Source organism: Eleutherodactylus coqui, chromosome 2 (assembly GCF_035609145.1).
Source record: "Eleutherodactylus coqui strain aEleCoq1 chromosome 2, aEleCoq1.hap1, whole genome shotgun sequence".
In the NCBI taxonomy this organism is placed as follows: domain Eukaryota; kingdom Metazoa; phylum Chordata; class Amphibia; order Anura; family Eleutherodactylidae; genus Eleutherodactylus; species Eleutherodactylus coqui.
In genome coordinates, this window is record NC_089838.1 from 299,190,937 (window position 1) to 299,209,916 (window position 18,980).

The 18,980-nt window shown below is 48.0% G+C and overlaps 1 protein-coding gene across 1 annotated transcript in view; it reads left to right on the forward strand.

Moving 5' to 3' along the window:
• Positions 1–18,980, forward strand: part of PEBP4 (phosphatidylethanolamine binding protein 4) — a 79,555-nt gene that overhangs the window by 48,010 nt on the left and 12,565 nt on the right. The window contains exon 4 of the mRNA XM_066593445.1: positions 14,335–14,433. Coding sequence (XP_066449542.1) covers positions 14,335–14,433 — 99 coding nt within the window. The remainder of the gene's footprint in view (positions 1–14,334; positions 14,434–18,980) is intronic.

An 18,980-nucleotide genomic window follows, 5' to 3' on the forward strand; every position in this document is an offset into this window, starting at 1 on the left:
ATGAAACAGCTGATTCTTAAAAAGTCTGGACCAAAAAAGTATTCTTGGCCTTTAACTTTTATATTTGCGTCTTCAAGGAATTAAAGAGAAACGGTCACCAGCTTCCTACTACCTGAACCACTGGCAAAATGAACCTGGGACAGGCATGCAGCAGTTCAGAATAAACACACTTTGAAGTTTGACTTGGACTAGAGCTGCAAATCGTGGGGTCTGGGCTGCGCTGGCCTCTCCCCTACCCCCCCCCCCCCCTTCCATCATGTAGGCTGACGGCGGTCTCCCTACATACAAGCAGGAAGGGAGATGTCACTCTGCATTATGCAGGTTGGGAACTCCGGTCTAAGTCAAACTTCAAAGTGTATTCTGAAACACAGCAGATTTTCAGAAGAAAACATCTATGGGGGTACCATACATACCTGTACTGGGTCCATGTTGGTTGTGGAATGGGCAGCATGAACCTGGTGATGGAATCCTTTTTAGCAACTTAATTCATTCATGATTTCCTACCTATTTTGCTGCTGTAGAGCCTGTGGAACTCCTTCACATAGCAGGCTGTGGTAGTGAGAACAAGCTATTTCTAGTATGTTAAAGGCGTATTCCAAGCGTTTACTATTGGTGACCCATTCTCGGGATAACACCTCACTAGTTGATTAGTGGTCCGCTGCTCAGCTCATACTCTGGGCTACAATTAGTGCATCGTGGCCGGATGCCCGTGTCAGCCAGAAGTGTAATAGAAGGCATCACCCCCATTGAAACCAATACCAAGAAAGGTCATCAATAGTAAATGCACAGAATATTTCTTTAATTTTTTTTTGTTTGGCCTGCAACTAGCAGGAATCGCTCTGCCCTCTCTCTCCAAGTTCCGGGTGATGGCACGGAGCTACACTATGGAGTATGTGTGACCACCGGCATTGACGTGGATGTCCTAAGAGAATTGGCAGAACACAGGGACCATGTAGCAAGTATATGATGGCAAAACATTCTGGTTTTGAACAAATGCGATGCTTAAAGTATGGGGGCTCTAGGAGTCCAAATGGGACTTTAGTCTGCGCTGGATGCTGCAGTCTTAATGTTTCCTGTTTCTTAGGAAGACACCAAGGTTGACACACAAAGGGACTATGTGGTTCATCTAGTCTGCCCCATTTCCTTTTTATATCCGGTCTTTTTTTTTATTTTTTTTTTTTACTTCTGTCTTAGGATGGATACATAGATGCTTACCCCAGGCAACAACCTATTGTTGATTTTCTGACCACATAGAAGTTTGTTCCAAGCAACTACTACTCCATATTTTCTAACACTGGGACTGTGCTTGCAGTACCCTAATAGGCCACTGCATAATGTATGGAGTGCTAGCTCTAATGCACAGTGGCTCCTGCAAACAGCTAATCTGCAAGAGTGCTGGGTATCAGACTCAGATGTGATATTGATGACCTGGCATAAGGACAAGTTGTCAATAAGCAAAACTCCTAAAATACAACTTTAACCCTTTCCAATCCAATTTTAGATTCAAGGTTTCCTAAAAGTCTTTCTCTTTTTGCTGTTATACATACAATGGTGCCATCTACTGGCTAAAGCCAGTGAGTGTGCGCCAGAGAGGCTCCGACAGCGGAGTGGCTGGCAATAGACGGTAAAAATACCCAGTCGGACGTCTTCTGGCATTGCAGCTGTACAAGCTTCAATCAGAATATAGGAAGATGTCAGACAGTGGATTGGAAAAGGTTAATATCATGTTAGTGCAAGGATCAAGAAATACAGGGATGTCTGGTTTTAAGGTGTTTTGCCAGAATTTCAAGTTATCCCCTATCCAAGGATCCTGACTTTCACCACTAAGACCCTCACTGGTTTTGAGAATGGGACTCCCATGTCCCGTTCTACTGTCACTGCAGGGTGTGCTTCTTTCCCCACAGTGATGTCACATTGGATGGAGCACTGGCCCCAAGTGCACCATCAGAACTCCATTCATTTCAATGGGGCTGATGTAAATTTTTGTGTGTCTACTCCTTGTGCTACCTCGATTCGGCAAAGGTTGGATCCAGGAAGTTTAAAGGAGGTAGGTGGCCAACGCACGGAAACATCCGCTGATGGCTTGCTTCACACGTCTGGGTAATACGTCAATAAAGCTTTGACAGCTCTCAAAAAATTTCTATACTTGTTTCTTTTTTTTTCTCTACCAAGTCCATTTGCATAAGGACACAGAGGTTTTTCCAGAAAAAGTTTAAAGGAAGGAGGGTTCATGTCAATCCACGTCTGGAGCACCATTTTAACTCCGGCCATAGCAAGTATATGTAAATGTTTTACAACTGCCTGGTGTGCATTTGCTCACATCTTAATCTATGTAAGCAAATACTGCCCAAATTAGGTTTAAAAGGGTTCGTCGAGGTCAAATGTGTGAAAGTGACTAAGCACCCTGGCCCAAAAGATCTGAACAGCAGGACAGTCCAAAGAAAATGGTGAAGACCCAACCCGACACTGGAAGCACCTGACCTTTGAGTACACTCCCATCTTGTATCCTTGTAGGGGAGTAATGCATGCCTTGTGATTAAAGTTGTAGGGCCATCTCAACATGCATGGAAGCTATATTTCACAGCCCTTAGTAGCAGTATAGTCCAGGGATATCAATGACTCATTATGATGCAAAAAGTTTTTTAAAGTTTTAGTTCTACTTCTACAGAGACCATTGGGTTTGCTGGAGGGAGTCTATGGCAAAGTCCAAACCTTTAATTTAAGTAGTTCCTTCTTTGACCTGGAGGATATACAGGTCCCAGCTTCTATATCGAAGCAGTCTCAACTTTTTTTTTTTCTATAGGGCACTTACCTTGCTGTGCAGGTATCCTGGACTTGGGTTACTAAAATGTTGGCACAACTGCATGATCTGTACCTACTTGTGCAAAAGTGAAGAATTGCTCCTGTATTCCTCAGCTACTTAGAACCAGCAGAGAGGTGGTTAATCCTTCTACCGTAGCGAGCATGCTAGCAGGTGAGACAAAGGAAGGCCTGCTCTAGTGTCTCCCAGAATCCTCGGCAGTGTTGCCATGCGCTGCCTGTTAGCAGCACGCTCTGCATGTGTCAGGTTGAGCAGTTGTCACAGAAACGCAGCTTTAAATAATGCAATTACAGTAGAACAAGGAACGAGACCGATACACCCCCCCCCCCCCCCTCGAAGGAGCGTCTACTACTGCCTAACTGGCGTCTTTATATACTTATCACAGGGACCAGCTGGCATCGAGCGCTCTCTGAATACCAGCATGGCTGGTTAACCGTTCCTGTACTACTTGCTTTTCATCCGTTATGGTCTAGGTTCCTCTAAACGTATGTTGTATTGGTAAAGGCGCCGTTCGTTGTGCTGGACCCCTACCTGTTTCGTATACTCTACGTCTGTGACCAAGGTCTTCATTGGGCTTCACGCAACTGATGGACCAAAAGAGTGTCGTCCATCAGAATGATAGAAGTCTGTATACCTATTTTTTTCCCCTCTCTATAGACTGCGCAATTCCTATACAGAAGCGTTCAGTTAAAACATGATATACACCGGTATATGTTGAGCAGGTTTCCCAATGTGTACGTCTGATGGAAGGCTGAATACGGGTTAATTTATTCTTTGCAGATGGAGTCCTTTTTGGCAAATATGTTGGAAAAGCCCCAATCACATATGTCTAATGTGTCCATAAGGCCCCATTTCCCTACCGGAGACCCAAAAAGTGTTCTTTTGGCCACTGGCCGGTAAATGCTGTCCCGTGGTTTTTTTTGGTTTTTTTTGTTTTTTTTAACCTACATTTTTGCATAAAAAATCCTGATGCAGTATATGGCGCTTTCCTTCCATTGTGGTTAACGTATGCAGCGGATGGCTGTTCAGTGACATATGCGAGAGCCTTCAATTAAAGGTATACGTTGGGAAAGCTTTCCAACGTATACCTCCTGGCGAAAGGTTCGGGCGCAGACTACACAGAGCCTATCACAGTACTGACTACACTTATAAAACCGGCTTGTGGTGCTGTATCTGGCAGGGAGGACTGGCATTGTGGATCTGGCGTATTCTTTAGAATGGAGAGCCATACAGCCGCCTATACGTAGCAGCAGATTGGTTGCATCTGCTGTTCAGCCAGTGCTTCTCACACTTGCAGCTTGCCCATATATACCAAGCCACACCATGCCAGTTTTACTTGTTTTTTGTTTTTTTTACAATTTTGTTAGGGAATTTCTACACTGACTCTTTAGCGATGCGCCGAGCCTGGAAAACCAAAAATGGCCGAAACACTTCTCTGACTACATGATGCCCACTTTGTATGCATTGGTAGTCTAAGACCCTACATACTGCTCTGCTCTGACTGGCCAGTGTTGCTCACATGGTGTAGTGTAGGGGGGGGGGGGGGGGGAGCATCCTGCATTAAACACCACTGTGACAGAATTGGCTAAATTCTAGTGAACGTCTCGGCACAATAACACTATTCAGCCCTAACATTGCACCCAAAGCGCCTATCGCACCAATCAGTTCACACACATGGCAAACTTGTTCCAAAACTTTCTGCGACTAGAAATCTGTTCCATACATGTGAAGAGGGCTGTTTCTTTAGCAGGTACTCGGATTTCTACAAGCTCCAGGTAAATTAATGGGGCCATTGTAGGAATACCTTAAGGCCTTATTCACACGAACGTTTTATCGCGGCTATTTGGCCACGATAAAAAGTTGGCCGAAAATCGCGACCAGGTGAAGCATTGGATTCCAATCATTCGTTCAGATGGGAGATTTTCTGATGTGTAAAATTGGCCGGAACAGACAGCACATACACTGTGGATTCCGGATGGCTGCTTTCACACGTGGTTGGAAAAGATAGGTCTTGCTTTATCTTTTGGTCGCGATCAGCCAGAAGCTCCCATAGAGGCCCATAGGAGCTGCCGGCAAAGGGAGGGAGGGACTACTAAACTCTCTCCCCCTACCCTTGCCGACAGCTCCTATAGGCTTCTATGGGGGCTTCTATTACCGCGAGTTTAGCTCCCTGGAATTCCAGGCTGCGGTATATATATATATATATACGCTGCACCCGGCTGTCTGAATGGGCAAGAAAATACAAGATTTAGTTGTGACTTGGTCGCGGCTTTCTCTCGTTCATGCGATTTTCAGCCACGATGTGGACTGCCGAAAATTGCAAGCCCTTGTGAAAGAAGCCTAAAACGGGTACTCAACTAGTTTTTGTATAGGTCCACTTGCCTTGGTCCCCTGTCAGGTGAACATTGGTCAAACGCAGGTAATAATTGTAATTACATATAAATTACGGTAGGATTACGACAATGCAAAATTTGTACGTTATTTTTCTTACTACATTTGCACCACAGAACACCTGACTCACCATATTTTGAGAGCCGTAACTTTTAAATTTTCCCATTAACGGGGCTTGTGAGGGGTTGTGTATGCAAAAAGAAAAGAAAAAAAGCTACGCGAGAGACCGAGGGTAGGAGCGAAGCTACGCGAGAGACCGAGGGTAGGAGCGAAGCTACACGAGAGCGAGAGAGCCAGGGGAGGAGCGAAGCTACACGAGAGCGAGAGAGCCAGGGGAGGAGCGAAGCTACACGAGAGCGAGAGAGCCAGGGGAGGAGCGAAGCTACGCGAGAGCCAGGGGAGGAGCGAAGCTACGCGAGAGCGAGGGAGCCGGGGGAGGAGCGAAGCTACGCGAGAGCGCCGGGGGAGGAGCGAAGCTACGCGAGAGCGCCGGGGGAGGAGCGAAGCTACGCGAGAGAGAGAGCGCGCCAGGGGAGGAGCGAAGCTGAGCGAGAGCGCCAGGGGAGGAGCGAAGCTGAGCGAGAGCGCCAGGGGAGGAGCGTAGCTGAGCGAGAGCGCCAGGGGAGGAGCGAAGCTGAGCGAGAGCGCCAGGGGAGGAGCGAAGCTGAGCGAGAGCGCCAGGGGAGGAGCGAAGCTACGCGAGAGCGCCAGGGGAGGAGCGAAGCTACACGAGAGCGCCAGGGGAGGAGCGAAGCTACACGAGAGCGAGAGCGCCAGGGGAGGAGCGAAGCTACGCGAGAGCGCCAGGGGAGGAGCGAAGCTACGCGAGAGCGCCAGGGGAGGAGCGAAGCTACGCGAGAGCGCCAGGGGAGGAGCGAAGCTGAGCGAGAGCGCCAGGGGAGGAGCGAAGCTGAGCGAGAGCGCCAGGGGAGGAGCGAAGCTATGCGAGAGCGCCAGGGGAGGAGCGAAGCTACGCGAGAGCGCCAGGGGAGGAGCGAAGCTACGCGAGAGCGAGAACGAGAACCAGGGGAGGAGCGAAGCTACGCGAGAGCGCCAGGGGAGGAGCGAAGCTGCGAGAGAGCCATGGGAAGAGCGAAGCTACGCGAGAGCGAGAGAGGAGAGAGCCAGGGGCGGAGCGGAGAGAGCCAGGGGAGGAGCGAAGCTACGCGAGAGAGCCAGGGGAGGAGCGAAGCTCCGCGAGAGCGAGAGAGCCAGGGGAGGAGCGAAGCTCCGTGAGAGGGAGAGAGCCAGGGGAGGAGCGAAGCTCCGTGAGAGGGAGAGAGCCAGGGGAGGAGCGAAGCTCCGTGAGAGGGAGAGCGCCAGGGGAGGAGCGAAGCTACGCGAGAGCGCCAGGGGAGGAGCGAAGCTACGCGAGAGCGCCAGGGGAGGAGCGAAGCTACGCGAGAGCGCCAGGAGAGGAGCGAAGCTACGCGAGAGCGCCAGGGGAGGAGCGAAGCTGAGCGAGAGAGCCACGGGAGGAGCGAAGCTACGCGAGAGCGCCAGGGGAGGAGCGAAGCTACGCGAGAGCGAGAACCAGGGGAGGAGCGAAGCTACGCGAGAGCGCCAGGGGAGGAGCGAAGCTGCGAGAGAGCCATGGGAAGAGCGAAGCTACGCGAGAGCGAGAGAGGAGAGAGCCAGGGGAGGAGCGAAGCTCCGTGAGGCGGAGAGAGCCAGGGGAGGAGCGAAGCTCCGTGAGAGGGAGAGAGCCAGGGGAGGAGCGAAGCTCCGTGAGAGAGAGAGAGCCAGGGGAGGAGCGAAGCTCCGTGAGAGGGAGAGAGCCAGGGGAGGAGCGAAGCTCCGTGAGAGGGAGAGAGCCAGGGGAGGAGCGAAGCTCCGTGAGAGGGAGAGAGCCAGGGGAGGAGCGAAGCTCCGTGAGAGGGAGAGAGCCAGGGGAGGAGCGAAGCTCCGTGAGAGGGAGAGAGCCAGGGGAGCAGCGAAGCTCCGTGAGAGGGAGAGAGCCAGGGGAGGAGCGAAGCTTCGTGAGAGGGAGAGAGCCAGGGGAGCAGCGAAGCTCCGTGAGAGGGAGAGAGCCAGGGGAGGAGCGAAGCTCCGTGAGAGGGAGAGACCCAGGGGAGGAGCGAAGCTACGTAAGCGAGAGAGCGCCAGGGGAGGAGCGAAGCTACGTAAGCGAGAGAGCGTCAGGGGAGGAGCGAAGCTACGCAAGAGAGTCGGGAGCGAAGCAAAGCTATGTGAGAGAGCCGGGGGGGGGGGTGAGAAGAGAGAGGGGGGGGGAGAGCGTGAAGCTACGGGAGAGCCAGGGGAGGAGCGAAGCGAAGCTACGGGAGAGCCAGGGAGCCAGGGGAGGAGCGAAGCCACGCAAGAGCCAGAGGAGGAGCAAAGCTACGCAAGAGCGAGAGGGCCAAGGGAATAGCGAAGCTACGCAGGAGAATCTGGCGAGGAGCGAAGCTATGGGAGAGAGTCGGGGAAGGAGCGAAGCTATGGGAGAGAGTCGGGGAAGGAGCGAAGCTATGGGAGAGAGTCGGGGAAGGAGCGAAGCTATGGGAGAGAGTCGGGGAAGGAACGAAGCTATGGGAGAGAGTCGGGGAAGGAGCGAAGCTATGGGAGAGAGTCGGGGAAGGAGCGAAGCTATGGGAGAGAGTCGGGGAAGGAGCGAAGCTATGGGAGAGAGTCGGGGAAGGAGCGAAGCTATGGGAGAGAGTCGGGGAAGGAGCGAAGCTATGGGAGAGAGTCGGGGAAGGAGCGAAGCTATGGGAGAGAGTCGGGGAAGGAGCGAAGCTATGGGAGAGAGTCGGGGAAGGAGCAAAGCTATGGGAGAGAGTCGGGGAAGGAGCGAAGCTATGCGAGAGAGTCGGGGAAGGAGCGAAGCTATGCGAGAGAGTCGGGGAAGGAGCGAAGCTATGCGAGAGAACCGGGGAAGGAGCGAAGCTATGCGAGTGAACCGGGGGGAGGAGCGAAGCTCCGCAGGAGAATCGGGTGAGGAGCGAAAAGCAAAGCTACGCCAGGGAGCAGCAAAGCTACGCCAGGGAGCAGCAATGCTACGCGAGAGCCAGAGCAAGAGCCAGGGCCAGGAGTGAAGCTGCGCGGGAGAACAGGGGGAGGAGCGAAGCTTCGAGGGAGAACCGGGAGAGGAGCTAAGCTAAGCGAGAGAGCCGGGAGGAAGCGAAGCTACGCCAGAGCAAGAGCCAGGGGAGGAGCGCAGCTGTGCGGGAGAAACTGAAGGAGGAGCGAAGCCAAGCGGGAGAACCGGGTGGGGGAGGGAGAATGATGCTACGCAAGAGAGACGGGGGGGGTGGGGCGCGAAGCTACACGAGAGCCAGAGGGCCAAGGGAATAGCAAAGCTATGCAGGAGAATTGGGCGAGGAGCGAAGCTACGCAAGAGAGCCGGGGAAGGAGCGAAGCTATGCGAGGGAGCCGGAGGGAGGAGCAAAGCTACGCGAAAGAGAGAGCGAGCCAGGGGGAGGAGCGAGGCTACGGGAGAGAGCCAGGGGAGGAGCGAAGCTACGGGAGAGAGCCAGGGAGAGGAGCGAAGCTACGCCAGAGCAAGAGCCAGAGGAGGAGCAAAGCTACGCAAGAGCGAGAGGGCCAAGGGAATAGCGAAGCTACGCAGGAGAATCGGGCGAGGTCCGAAGCTACGCAAGAGAGCCAGGGGAGGAGCGAAGCTACGCGAGAGAGCCGGGGGGGAGGAGCAGCGAAGCTACGCGAGGGAGCCAGGGGAGGAGCAAAGCTACGCAAGAGCCAGAGCCAGGGAGCAGCGAAGCTATGCGAGAGCCAGGGGAGGAGCGAAGCTACGCGAGAGCGAGAGAGAGAGAGCCAGGGTTGGAGCGAAGCTACGCGAGAGCGAGAGAGCCAGGGTTGGAGTGAAGCCACAGAGAGAGCTGGGGGAAAGGGGAGCGAAGCTACACGAGAGCGATAGAGCCAGGGGAAGAGCAAAGTTACGCGAGAGCCAGGGGAGGAGTGAAGCTACGCAAGAGAGAGAGCCCGGGGAGGAGCGAAGCTATGCTAGAGCAAGAGAGCCAGGGTTGGAGCACAGCTATGCAACAGCATTGGGTCCTCTGTGTGATCACACTGAAAGGATTTAGTTGGGGGCGCGGAAAGGGGAACTGGCAGCAGCTCCTTCTCCTGACAATAGGGGTCCGAACAATTGGCAGCTGAAATCCGCTTTTGGACACCATAGACTTGTTATCACCAGTGTGACCACCTGATACTACTATTCCTTGAAAGTTCCCTCAGTAAAAAATTGTTTGCATCACTTTATGGCAATATCTCTTCTCTCCTCTGCCACCCTCCCTCACCCCACCAAACAACACAAAACCGGTATGTGGTCATAAAGCCCGGGCTACCCGCTGAAACTGTGAGTAGGCCAGACATGACGGTAGCAGGCAGTCCCCTTCTCCTTGGCCCAGTTAGTAGCCCGCAGTTGGCTTACTGCTCCACCCATCATTACAATGATGTTGCACTTGGGCTGGGATAGCCAGCAAGAGCTGAAAGGGTATAGCACTCTTATAGTGTCGGGCGTCGTTGTAAGCGGACCACCTTTGATCGGACATGGATGGCATATTCCAACTCTTTAAATCTTAATGGAGATATAATTTTACAGTTGACCAATTTCTCCACGGGGGGGGGGGGAATCTTTTTTTAACAAAATAACCAAGTTTCTGGTTTAAATGTTACAGATGCGTTGATAATCCAGGTCGATCATGGTGGAACACTTGACCATGGCCAATCTTGATGCCTATGGCTACCTTTTAGATGATGTTATTTTGAAGACCTCTGCTGACACCATAGTGTGATCATTTCTGCATGTCTGCCTCATATACACATATATATATATACACACACACACATATATATATACAATAAAAGCCCATAGCAGATGCGCTGTGCTGTGTTCACGGAGTAAGCGATCGCTGCCAGTGTTTCTCTTCCTGTTTACTTCCAGCAAGAAAGCTGTGTACTTCCCGACTCTCCGTACACTTACTGATTGGGGGGTGGAAGCAGATGGGGGTCTTTAATAGCTGTTCTCAAAGAATATGGCAAAGCGGCTCGATGTGTAAAAGTATTTTAAAAAATCACTTTATCTGTCATTAGTGTTAGCTTTTCTGTTATAGTTGGCCTTTATGTGTTGTATACTGTAGATCATCTACTTTTTTTTATAGTAAGGTTGCATTCGCACTGGTGAGCGCGATATCAGTCCAAAAAGCTCGGACATACATCGCGGTTCTAAAATTGCAAAGCCATTATGAATGTATATTTTTAATAGGTAAGATTTAATAATCACATCGCACTCGCTTATATATGTGACTGCAATGTACTATTTTTTCCCCTCCCCCAATGGCCATTAGTAACCATAGGCCAGTCACAGAAAAATAAAACCTGCTGCGGCTTCGTTATCTCGCATCATCCCTACAAAAAAAAAAATCGCATAAGTAATTAGACCCATTGAGAACATCAGTGTCCATTTCAGTGCAAGTTATTTACGCCTCGCAACACGAGAACCTCGCTCTTGTGAATTCACTCTTAGACCCCTATATTCGCTAATACAAATTGTGTCGGTAACACGAGCGGCTTTTTCACTCTGACTGCTTTGCGGTCCAATCCTGCCTTTTTTTTTAACCGTAATTGGTCATTTTTAAGTGAGCAAAACCACATGTAGCCTGCATAGCGCTCGCCGTATTCCTCAACGGGACGCACAATGCAGAGAAGATTTATTAAAAACTGTTCTTGCCCATAGCAGCAAAAAAGCTTGGCAACCCTAGAAAAATGAGCTGTGATCGGTTGCTATGCCCGCCAAGGCCGGTTTTTCATAGACCGTTTTTCGATAAACGAAGGCTATGTCGTACCTGAGAGCGTGCACACGTTATTAGTAAATCTGCTCCAATGGGTATTAGCTGTGATCTTACAGATCTGTGCTAAATACAGCTAGTGGTCTATAAAAGAGTGCGGAGACTTATTAATACTGTCCTGATATTACAGAAAAGGATCAACAACACCAGAAGGGCAGAAACTGCTCCAAAAGTATCAGTGGGACTTGCTGTCTAATGGGGTGTATCTTACTAGACTTTCATCCTAATCTCACCTTAGTCGGTGTATTTTGCACCAAGACAACAGAGCAAGTTATTACATCTGGTGCATTTTGTATCTTTTTTTTTTTTACTCTAGACCTTTTTCACAATTCTTAGGTGTAGAGTTTCAAAAATGTATAATTTGGCACACTTTGCTCCAGCTCTCTCTGTGTGTCCAGGGAGATTTACTGTATACTTGTGTTGTATACACTTACCTTATCCATAGATGCACCATGCATAATCAAAATGGTAATTTCTGCATAACTGCTTGCTACATGGGTCGGGAAGGGTATCATTTCTCCTTAAGGAGAGCACCTAGAAGGTGAGTGAGGAGACACCTATATGATAAGTGAGGAGACTTATAAGGCCATCCATGCTCCTCTGGGAAGTATGCAAATACAGAAGATGGAATAATACCTCTGCAGTGCCACCTATTGGAAGGCAGCATTCCTACAAGTCAATCTTAGACTCTTTATACAGGTCTTTATAACAATGACTGGGGATTGAAAACCAAGCCAGAATACCATATATACACAGCTGTTTCGGGGTTGAAGGACCAATTTCACTGTCACAGATTTAAACGCTGGGGACAGGGGGTGGTACCTTGAAAACCGGATGGGTATTCAGTGAGAGAGGTGACAACGGCGGTGCACCTCCCACTGATCCCCATTTTTTCAGACACGCCCACAGACACTAGTGTTTGTTACCGTAGGAGCCTAAGGCCGCCTCCTAGAGTTTAGGATCCAGACTGTTGAGTCCTGTGAAGTACACATTAGTTGGTGCCATCCATAGTTCTGTGCGATTTATATATCTGCTCTTGTTTTAAATTAGACACACAAATAAAAGTGACGTTTTAGATCCTCTCTGTAAACCCCTGGGTTTTATTATGCAACACTGTTGCATTTCAGAAAAATATATACTTAGAGGTTTGACTCTGATCTCGGCTCTCGGAGTGCTCGACTTGAGGAGCAGACCATGCTGGGCTCTCCCCACCCGCATCATCCTATACAGAAGAAGGGAGAGGAACTATCCCTCTTGATGACACGGGCAGGGAGGCTCTGGTGCCGCTCGCCCCTCTGACTCGAGAACTCGGAGAGCTCAGTTCAAACATCTAATTATATTTTTTCTGAAACGCAACAGTGTTTCAAAATAGGCCGTTTCGATTCATGTAGGTTTTACCTGTGCCGGATTCATGCTGCCCAAACCTGCTGACAGGTTCACTTTAAGGGTGTTTCCCTGGGACTATACTATATCTATCCTAAGGATGGTAACAAAAACTCATGCCTCAGCACTCAGACATTTAAAGGGGTTGTCCCGTGCCGAAACGGGTTTTTTTTTTTTTTTTTCAATAGCCCACCCGTTCCGCGCGAGACAAACCCGATGCATGTGTTGAAAAAAAAAACCGGATAGTACTTACCCGAATCCCCGCGCTCCGGTGACTTCTTACTTACCTTGCAAAGATGGCCGCCGGGATCTTCACCCTCGGTGGACCGCAGGTCTTCTGTGCGGTCCATTGCCGATTCCAGCCTCCTGATTGGCTGGAACCGGCACACGTGATGGGGCGGAGCTACGAGGAGCAGCTCTCCAGCACGAGCAGCCCCATTCAACACGGAGAAGACCGGACTGCGCAAGCGCGTCTAATCGGGCGATTAGACGCTGAAAATTAGACGGCACCATGGAAACGAGGACGCTAGCAACGGAACAGGTAAGTGAATAACTTCTGTATGGCTCATAATTAATGCACAATGTACATTACAAAGTGCATTAATATGGCCATACAGAAGTGTATACCCCAACTTTGTTTCGCGGGACAACCCCTTTAATATCTAAAAAAAACTGCACAGCTGTTTATACCAACTGCATGCAAACACAAGGTTCTTTGCACATGTTTTGTTCAAAATATGTGGGCCCATCCGCCACACCTAGCACTTAGCTCTAAGACCCCTCTTTTTGGGCCAAAGGCTTCAAATGAACACAGAGAGCTAGATAACTGGCCATATACTTTCCTTTAAAGGAAGCCTGTCATGTCCCCACGGTATCATAAACTAAGTTATGGTGCTGTTAGGTAATGTGACAAGGAGCTGGGTGATGTATTTTTTTATACTCACTACTCCCACAATCCAGCAGTGTTCCTCCCTGAAGTCCGTGCGCAGTAGAAAATCTGACTTTCAGACTCCCCTGCGCTCTCTCTCATAGACCTTTATAGGAGAGCACCGAACTCTGAAAAGAGTCAGATTTTCGTGCCGTGTGCCTACGTCAGAAGTGGACACTTATGGATCACAAGAGTGGGGGGGGGGGGGGTATAAAATACAACACCCAGCTCCCTGTTACATCCCTTAACAGCACCATAACTTAGTTTATGGTCTTGTGGGGACGTGACAGGTTTCTTTTAAGCCACCTGGGACAGATGGGTGAATAGATTACAGGACAAAAGTGAGGGCAGCCACTCCATCCCCAATGCAATGCATGCAAATAAACAAAAGTCAGCATTTCCAACAAATGTGCACATAAGCCATGGCTGCAAAACTTACTTTAACAGAAACAATGTGTATGAGGTACATGTTTCTGTTACTGTAATTGTTGCAGCCTTGGCTTACATGCCCTTTCACATTTATTCACCACTGATCCTCCAGTTGCTATCAGTGCAGCCAGATCATAGCTGGGAATGTAATAGAAGGCATCCCTCCCATTGATATCAACGGGAGCTATGCCTTCTATTACGCTTATGACTCCGACTCCACTGTGGATGTCCAGCTGAGCTGCACTGACAGCATCCAGAGGATCAGCGGATCGGTGGGTATCCCAAGTGGGGAATCCCTTTTGATCCACTTTTGAAGACGAATCCTGAGGATGTCTCGTTAAAATCCTGGAGAACCCCTATAATTTCCCCTGTAGTGACACTGAACACTTACTGCCAGGGTTCCGCATATATTACTTCTGATCGCTGGGGTTCCCAGCATGGGGACACCTTATGATCTACTTATTGTCTGGGGACCCTTCTAACAAAACAGACAACCCTTGACCTTGATTTAATAAAAATATGAAGACCTTTTAAATTGTGTATTACACTGCAGTCTTACACATGTTCTCTCCTTCCAGGACAAGATGTATAGTCTGCTGATGATGGATCCAGATGCTCCCAGCAGAGAGAGTCCAGGAAACAAGTACTGGAACCACTGGGTGATCGCTGACATACAGGTGACCGGGAAGCGGGCCACGAATCTGTCCAATAGTCCGAGCTGCCAATTCATGCTCTTTATTTGTATGATAGCCTAATAAAGCCCCTAATAAATCCTCATAAAGTAGTCTATATACAGCATACTGTATACACAGCGCCGATAGAGGCGATCATCCATGCAATAACGAACGCCATAATCGGTCCTTTTAGTTGGATCGTGGCGTCTTCTGCATATGAGGGGTTTTTGCGGAGCAAGTGGAATAATACACTGCCATGGCATAAAGCATCTCTGCGATCACATGTAATAGATGGGTGAGGGGGAGCGGGAGGTAAAACCACAGATCACTCCGATTTAATTTTACATTTTCCTATCCGAAGCTAATGATGACAATGGATGATAATAGCTTATAATTGCGCCAACCTGTTAACCACCTTCTCTCATTGTTTCTGCCTGTAGTAATTGCAGCTATTGCTCTTCCCATTGGGGGTTAATAAGATATTCTAGTGAGCTGACATTACTAGAATAATTAATTAAAATTGTTTAATTTTCCACTATTTTTTTTCCTTTAAGACTTTATTATAGAAGGGCTGATTATGCGCAGATCACCTTCGCAGCGCAGATCTAATGCATCCGTCATAATTATAACCCATCTCTGACATTTGCTCTGGGCTGTGAAGAGGACAGTAAACCTACAGTCGGCACCAATGTATTAATATCATTTACACGTACAGTATGTAGGAAAACGCTTCTAGAGATAGATATGCTACATAGCCAAACGTATGTGAACACCCAAGTGAACGTGCATCAAAAATCCACAATATGTACAAATATACTAAGGTCATGCTCACACGGGGCAGATTTTCTGTCCGGATTCTCAGTACAGTAAATTTACAGTAGAGGCATGGATTCAAAAACGTATCCACACGTGGAAAAAATATGCATGAAATCCACGTGGAAATCAACTTGCGGTGCTGATTTTGGATCTGCAGCATATCAATTATAGCAGCGGATTTGCAGTGTGCTTTCCACCTATTTGAATGAATGAGTCAAATCTGCATCACAATCCACACCAAGTGGTGCAGAGTTTGACGTGGGTTTTGCACGGTGGAAGATTCTGCCGCATGGCACTTAGATTTAGGTCCCCCTAACACTTTTTTGGCGCATCAGGTGACAAGAGAATGCCATCGTCAGTCAAAGGTAGTAGTTTTGACATCCATCCTATGAAAGGCCAACAGTAAATAAATCAAATTATGTAAGGGAAAGATTAAAACTGCCAAGGAGGAGGCAAAAAGACTGATTGACAAAGAGAGCAAAAATAACCCTAAACTATTTTTCAGTTATATAAATGGTAAAAGGATTTGCACTGGGAGCACTGGCCCTTTAACAAATAATGCAGGAGAAATCACAGAAGATGATGAGGGGAAGGCAAATCTATTAAATAGTTTTTTTCTTAAGTGTATTCATGAAGGAAAAAGAAATGTCACGTGACATTCAAGGTATAAAACGACCCCCTCGCTAAATATCACCTGCCTAACTCAGGAGGAGGTGCAGAGCCGATTAATAAAAGTTTAAAATCGACAAATCGCCGGGCCCAGATGGAATACACCCAAGAGTTCTAAGGTAATTAATTGACGTGATAGACCGCTATTTCTTATATTTAGGGACTCTATTGATATCAGGGTTGACCACTGAATTAACTTATTGCCAGTGTGGTTCCAGTTTACAAAAAGGGGTCAAGAAGTGAGTCTGACAACTACAGGCCGGTAAGTCTCACTTCAATAATTGGAAAAATATTCGAGGGGTTTCTGAGAGATGCCATCCTGGAATATCTCAGGGAAAACAACGGTATAACTGCATATCAGCATGAGTTCATGAGGCGTCGATCATGTCAGACCAATTTGATCAGCTTCTACGATCAAGTAAGCTCTAGGCTGGACCTGGGAGAGTCTATTGATCTTGTATATCTGGATTTTTCTAAGACATTTTACACCGTGCCACATAATAGGCTGATATATAAAATGAGACAACTCTAGGCAAAAATGTGTGTATCTGGGTAAAGAACTGGCTCAGAGATAGGAAGCAGAGGGTGGTTATAAATGGTTTGTACTCAGATTGGGCCACTGTCACTAGTGGGGTACCATAGGGTTCAGTATTGGGCCCCATTCTGTTCAATATATTTATCAGTGACCTGATAGAGGGGCTGCACAGTAAAATATCGATATTTGCAGATGACACAAAATTATACAATATAATCCATGCAATGGAGGACAATGTGCGGCTACAAATGGACCTAGATAAACTGGGGGCTTGGGTAGAAAAATGGCAAATGAAGTTCAATATTGATAAATATAAGGTTATGCACATGGGCAGGAGAAACGGATATCACCAATATACACTAAATGGGGTACTGCTAGGGAAAAGTGATATGGAAAAAGACCTGGGGGTACTAGTTGGCTGTAGACTAAACTGGAGCAATCAATGCCAGTCAGCTGCTGCAAAAGCAAATAAAGTCTTGGGGTGAATTAAAAGAGGTATAGGGGCGAGAGCATTATCCTCCCACTATATAAGGCACTTGTCAGGCCCCACATGGAATACTGCGCACAGTTCTGGTCACCGGTGCTCAGGAAAGATGTTGCAGTGCTGGAGGGGGTTCAAAGAAGAGCAAATAAATTAATAAACAGAATGGGAGGACTGCAATACCCATAGAAGCTAACAAAATTGGGATTATTCACCCTGGAAAAAAGATGGTTAAAGGGCGACCTGATAACTATGTATAAATACATTAGGGGACAATACAAGGTTCTCTGCCATGATCTGTTTATACCCAGTGGGGACCCTGACCCATCCCGCTTCTATCACTAATTTGTCACAAATTGACTGTTCAGAGTGCGCTCGGCGCTATGACCGCTTATCATGGCAGAGCCTCGATCGATCACTCTAGCAGGATTGCAAGCATGGAGTTGTTAGAATACAGGTGGATCTGTACCCAACTTTTCCAGGCTTCTGCACACACGCAGACCGAAAGCTCAGATCACCTGCTGCTCTGCAATACCCACACACACACGCTGCCACCACCAGCTGTTAAGGGAAACTGGAACCCAAACTATGAATTATGAACACAATCTTTGGAGTTTATGGTTCATTTTAAAACGGACAAGACTTAACTAATAAATTGCATATTTATTCTAAAAAAACCTATCAGTGCAGATATATATACATACACAAAGGGTATACAAAAAGGTTGTTACATGGGTGTATAAGGGTATACAGGTATACATAACAAGACAGTATTTTAAAATAAAACAAGGAGAAAAATAAACAAAAGATACTAGATTTGGGATATCTGGCTCAAGGTTCTGATTGGTGGGGTCCTGGAAACAAAACGGGACATTCCATATGCAGCAGCATACCTCCGTGGTCTGGCAACAGGAGACTGTGGAGCCCCGAATTATAAAGGATCCCTTATGAACACTCCTTCCCCTGCCCCTTTGGATGTCATTCAGGACAGTTGGGGTGGGGCCATGCATCTCTTGGATGGAAAAATCATAATTCTCCATTTTCCCCATATATTGGCCGGAGGCCCTCCGATCAGGAATATAGGCCCGGCTTATTTCTGGTCATGATTTTATCTATTCAGCGACATCAAGCATGACAAGTAAATTATAACCAGTTACATGGATACGCCGTGCAGGGTGTTCTGGGCTTTGGAACTCAATGTGGCTAGATGTGTTTCATTCAGCAGGCTTGCCTGATTACAAAACTTATAACTCCTATCGGGATAGGACCTTCACACGACCAATAACCCTTATCAAAAGATTCTCCATTAGACTGGCTTTCGGTGACATGGAGTCTGCTGATACTACCTGAGGTGTTAAACCCCACTGGCAGGGGGTCAATTAACATCTTCCTGTCGCTGGCTAACCTTATTGCCAGTATGATCAAAATACTTCCGGAGGAAGAATGCATATCACAGATGTGAGGGAGGGGAGATTAATACATTGAATTCATCTTTCCCAGTATCCTGAGTGGCAAGTTGCTATGGATAGTTGGAGGGACACTTTATCAATATCTCTATATCACAGCCGCATACTGGAGTAGCAATAAATTTCTTCATTTGTAACCCAATTGTAACCAATCATGGTAAGTGACCCCAGCAGGTGATGTTATTGGAATATATCAAGTTCCTGGTTGATACGTGCAGTTACTTTCCATGTTTTAGATGCATATAATGCAGTCTAAATCATGATGGTGTTCAAAAGTCGTATCTTTGTTTGTAATGGGAGTGAGGTGGTAGCCTATATAGAACATAGACGTTGGAAAGTTGCACAAGCCTTCCCAATAAGATGCTGGACACCACATTCAGCATCATTGTAATTAGTGATTGTACTACCTAAGTAGACAAACCAGTTGATTTCTTGCAACTGCTATTAGTTGACTGTGATTGAGGCATTCGTGCCTATGGTGTATCCAACTAGCTTAATCTGTGTCTTCTTGAAGTTAATCTGTAAACCAACAACCGCCGCTTCTTGTTCGGGAGCTCAGCTTGTTTCTTGGATTTGGGGGAGT